The sequence below is a fragment of the Kogia breviceps genome, chromosome 17 (assembly GCF_026419965.1).
Source record: "Kogia breviceps isolate mKogBre1 chromosome 17, mKogBre1 haplotype 1, whole genome shotgun sequence".
Taxonomy (NCBI): domain Eukaryota; kingdom Metazoa; phylum Chordata; class Mammalia; order Artiodactyla; family Physeteridae; genus Kogia; species Kogia breviceps.
Window position 1 is genome coordinate 29,409,493 of NC_081326.1, and position 5,674 is coordinate 29,415,166.

The 5,674-nt window shown below is 42.0% G+C and overlaps 1 protein-coding gene across 1 annotated transcript; it reads right to left on the minus strand.

The window, feature by feature from the left end:
• Nucleotides 1-1,436: 1,436 nt before the first annotated feature.
• LOC136792886 (igE-binding protein-like) lies at nucleotides 1,437-3,113 on the minus strand. Its single transcript, XM_067017317.1, has one exon. The coding sequence runs from the start codon at nucleotides 3,111-3,113 to the stop codon at nucleotides 1,437-1,439; it is 1,677 nt and encodes a 558-aa protein (XP_066873418.1).
• Between the last annotated feature and the right edge of the window lie 2,561 nt (nucleotides 3,114-5,674).

The following is a 5,674-nucleotide window of genomic DNA, read 5'->3' on the forward strand; positions in this document are numbered from 1 at the left end:
ACATATCATCCATATAATGGATGATTTTTACCCCGGGAAATTTGTCTCGTACAGGTTGCAAAGCCGTGTCAACATACAGCTGGCACATAGTGGGACTGTTAGCCATGCCTTGAGGGAGCACAACCCATTGATATCTCCGATCAGACTTTTCATGATTAACAGAGGGTAGGGTAAAAGCAAATCTCTCTTTATCCTGCCTATTCAACGGAATAGAGAAAAAACAGTCCTTTATATCTACTGCTATAATTGGCCAGCCTCGTGGGATGGCTGTCAACATTGGCAACCCGCGTTGTATGGGACCCATGACCTGCATTTGTTGATTTATTGCTCGCAGATCATGAAGCAAACGCCATTTCCCTGACTTTTTCTTAATAACAAAAATGGGAGTATTCCAGGGTGAATGAGAGGGTTCTAAATGCCCCAACTGTAACTGTTCTTCCACTAGCTGTGATGCTGCCTCCAGTTTTTCCCTTGATAGAGGCCACTGAGGTATCCACACTGGTGTCGTGGTCATCCAAGTAATCGGAATCATTAACTCAGTGACCCCTGGGAAAAACCCAACCCTCGATGATGAGGATTCCCATGGGCTTCTATAAGGGCAATAATCCCCTGTAACCTTTTTTTTAACCCTCTATCTGGTATGAACCTTGACTTCAACATAATTTGTTGAGAAACCTCAGAATAATCATTAGTAAGCCTAAGTTTCAATTGACTCTGTATATCTCTTCCCCATAAGTTAAGCGGTAAACCCTCAACCACGAAGGGACGAAATTTCCCCCTCTGATCTCCTGAGATCCAGGTCAATTCTTTGGAACTAATGTGAGGGGCCTGTGAATACCCTAGCCCCTGCAACGTCTGGGAAGATCGTTGCAAAGGCCAGGACCTTGGCCAAAACTTGAGGGTGATGATGCTACGGTCTGCCCCAGTATCCACTAATCCGGGAAATATCTTCCCTTCAATCTTCAAATCCAACATTGGACGATCGTCAAGAGACAATGACAAAAGGGCAAAATCAACTCCTGTAGATCCAAAACCGTTAGCTCCCCGCTCCTTAGGGCATGCAGGATAATTCTCATGGAGAGATGATAAAACTAACAACTGAGCAATCTGATCCCCAGGATTTATGATACTTACCCCCCTAGGGGATTGACACATCACTTTAATGAGTCCAGTATAATCGGGGTCAATTACTCCAGGTTGGACTATAAGTCCTTTCAAAGTAGAAGAGGAACGGCCAATCACCAACCCAACTGCTCCCTTTGGCAGTGGTCCATTCATGTCTGTACTTACAGGTTGTATACCCATAGATGCTGTTAATACCATTCTGGAGGTGGCACGGAGGTCCAGCCCTGCGGATCCTGTCGTGGCTCGCCTTGGGGCCGGGGTGGCTGGAAAGTCACATTCTCGTGGGCCCCAAAAACTTTTGGGCCTTGGGACTATGGGCCCGTTCTCCCGTTTTTTGACTCGGAAGCATAGGTGGATCTAGGGTTAACTGCAGATGCAACAGGCTGAATAACTTGTCCAGTTATATCTTTAACAGATCTACATTCGTTGGCCCAATGCTTTCCTTTTTTGCATCGGGGACAAGTCGTTGGTATTCTCTGGGGCGAAGACATTTTAGGTTTTGCGCCTAAATTTTTACATTGCCTTTTAATGTGCCCAGACTGTCCACATTGGAAATAAACCCCTGATTTCACGGTACTAGTTGTATTTCGGGTGGCGGCCATAACTGCTGCAGTAAGACCAGTGTTAGACAATGGCCCGCCTATTTCTCTGCACATTTTCATCCAGACATCTAAAGGCTTTCCTTTTACTGGTGTGATTGTTTTACGACATTCCTTCGTGCATTGCTCATAAATCAATTGCTTCACTAATGGCATAGCATCTTTCACATTACCAAAAATCCTACCAGCAGCTTCCATCATTCTGGCTACAAAGTCAGAAAATGCTTCTGTATTGCCCTGTATGATCTTAGTCAGGTTTCCTGAAACTTCTCCTTTATTTGGGAGGGCACGCCAGGTTTGCATACCAATTTGGTTTATTTGGCCATAGACCTCCATAGGAAACACTGTTTGGTTATTCAACCATTGACCTTGCCCTAATAACATATCAACATTCCAGGCAGGCTGCCCATCAGTGGCATTTTCCTGCGCCTGACCATATGCCAAGTCAGTTAAAATGGATTTCCAGTCCAGATATTGCCCCATTGATAAGCAAGCACGCGCAATGTCCTGCCAATCTGTGGGCGTCAATGCATTTCGGGTAAGGCGTTGCAATAACATCAGAGTATAATTAGCAGTGATTCCATATCCTCTGGCAGCCTCTGCAAGATCCTTGATTATTCTATGATCTATCATCTCATAATATCTCTGACGAGTGGCTGGGTCCTCAAATGCAGGAAAGGCCATGGGCACCTGAGACCATGCCTCCCGAGGGATAAAAGTACATTTTAATGGTCCTTGAGGTACATAGGGGGCATTAGCGGCTGAAGCAGGGGTCTGTACAAGCGCGGAAGCTCTTGCTGCAGCGGGGGCATATAATGGTGGACGAGCACACGGGGAACTCCCATATTGTCCCCGTTCATACTCTGCAGTTGCCTCTCCTAAAGCTGCCTCTTCTTTGGGACTCAATTCTTCCTGAGATAAATGTAAAGCTTTAAACTCATCTAAGAGCGGATACAATCCTGGCGTTGGCCCTTGTTTTTCTGCTTGTTTTTCTTCTCTTCTTCTTGGATTTTTAGGCCTATTTACAGTAGTCCCTACATTTTCGCCTTCTGATGCACTATCTTGACACATACTAAGAGCCTTGCGTCCCCGTTGAATTATATCTTCATATCCTCCCCCCTTGAGACACGAGTGTATCAACCTCCACAACGGGAGGGTGCCCCGAGAAAGCTCTCCCAGCTTATTGTGTTCAGTTAGATCTCTTCCGAGTTTTTCCCATGATGGAACAGTCAAGCTGCCAGATACTGCAAACCAGGGTGTAGCGCCATTAATATCTTGTAATAACTTGTTTATGGTTTTCTGTGACAGCTTAAGTCCCCGATCTCTCAATAAGTCTTGAATGGGTTCATGAAACTCAATGGCAGGTTCGACAGATGAGCTATTCCCCATATTGCCGTTTCCTACTGAAAGCAGCTGGAGAACACTCGAACTGTTTACCGACCAGGGGTGCGCATTTGGCCACGCCGACAACACACAAAGGAAGAACGCGAGGACAACAAAAGGGACAAAAGTGAAAGCGAAAATTTACCTGACTGGACTATTCACCAACGGTTCACTCCGACGGTTCACTCAGTGTGTCGAGTTCTGAATCCGTCCTCCATGCGAGGTGCAACGATTCCCGGGTTTCGGCACCACTTATGGCGAGCTGCGTCTGACCAGCAGAATAACAGTCACCACACGCTAGATTCTTCTCGTATCACACTTTATTGGAGTACAGCTTGGTTATGGAAAGATGGAAGGGAGACCCCGCAGCCTTAACGGCAGCTGCCTATATAAGATTCGGGGTACTGTGCAAGTCTCTGACTGGTTCATATCGAAGGCATGGCCACGCGTCACCTTCAGACTGGTTACTGCTTCAAACCCTTGTTAGCATATTCTAACGCATGTGCACTGGCTACAGGATGGATGACTCAGCTTTTCCTATCCTGCTTTGCGGCAACGCTTTGCCGCGCCCCACAACATTGGAAATGTATACAAGATATACAAAAAACACTTAAAACTTAACAATAAGAAAACAACCTAATTTTAAAAAATGGGCAAAAGATCTGAAGAGAAACCTCATCTAAGAAGATATACAAATGGCAAATAAGCATAGGAAAATATGCTTAACATTTTATATCACTACAGATTTGCAAATTTAAACAATGATGAGATACAACTACACACTCTTAGAATGGCTATAATCAAACAAAACTGACAATAACAAATGCTGGCAAGAAAGTGGAGCAAAAAAACTTGTTTAAAAAAAATTGCTGATGGAAAACCCCAATGGTATAGCTACTTTGAAAGACAGTGTGGCAGCTTCATAAGGTAAACAGTTTTAGCATATAATTCATCAATTGTATGCTTAGGTAGTTACCTAATTGATTTGAAAACTTATATCCACACAAAAACTGCACATTAATTTTGTGTTTATAATAACTAAAAACTAGAAGCAACAAGGATGTACTTCATTATGTGGGTATATAAACTGTAATATATCCATACAATGTAATGTTTTCCATCAATAAAAAGAAGTGGACCGAGAAGCAAGAAGAATTACAGTACCGCAGCCTGTGGTAAAAAAATCTCATTCACAGAAAGATGGACAAGATGAAAAGGCAGAGAGCTATGTATCAAATGAAGGAGCAAGATAAAAACTCCAGAAAAACAACTAAATTAAGTGGAGATAGGCAACCTTCTGGAAAAATAATTCATAGTAATGATAGAGAAGATAATCAAGGACCTCGGAAAAACAATGGAGGCAAAGATCGAGAAGATGCAAGAAATGTTTAACAAACACCTAGAAGAATTAAAGAACAAACTAACAGAGATGAACAATATAATAACTGAAAAGAAAACTACACTAGAAGAAATCAATAGCAGAATAGCTGAGGCAGAAGAATGGATAAGTGACCTGGAAGACAGAATGGTGGAATTCACTGCTATGGAACAGAATAAAGAAAAAGAATGAAAAGAAATGAAGACAGCATAAGAGACCTCTGGGACAACATTAAATGCAAAAACATTCACACTATAAGGGTTCCAGAAGGAAAAGAGAGAGAGAAAGGACCAGAGAAAATATTTGAAGAGATTATAGTCAAAAACATCCATAACATGGGAAAGAAAACAGCCACCCAAGTCCAGGAAGCACAGAGAGTCCCATACAGGATAAACCTGAGGAGAAACATGCTGAGACACATAGTAATCAAATTGGCAAAAATTAAAGACAAAGAAAAATTATTGAAAGCAGCAAGGGAAAAACAACAAATAACATACAAGAGAACTCCCATAAGGTTAACGGCTGATTTCTCAGCAGAAACTACAATCCAGAAGGGAGTGACATGATACACTTAAAGTAATGAAAGGGAAGAACCTAAAACAATGATTACTCTACCCAGCAAGGATCTCATTCAGATTCGATGGAGAAATCAAAATATTTACGGACAAGCAAAAGCTAAGAGAATTCAGCACCACCAAACCAACTATACAACAAATGCTAAAAGAACTTCTCAAAGTGGGAAACATGAGAGAAGACAAAGACCTACAAAAACAAAGCAAAAAAAAATTAAGCCAATGGTCATAGGAACATCCATATCGATAATTACCTTAAACATGAATGGATTAAATGCTCCAACCAGAAGACACAGGCTTGCTGAATAGATACAAAAACAGGACCCATCTATATGCTGTCTACAAGAGACCCACTTCAGACCTAAGGACACATACAGACTGAAAGTGAAGGGATGGAAAATGATATTCCATGCAAATGGAAATCAAAAGATAGTTGGAGTAACAATACTCTTATCAGATAAAATAGACTTTAAAATAAAGAATGTTACAAGAGACAAAGAAGGACACCACATAATGATCAAGGGATTAATCCGAGAAGAAGATATAACTATTATAAATATATATGCACCCAACATAGGAGCACCTCAATACATAAGGCAACTGCTAACAGATATAAA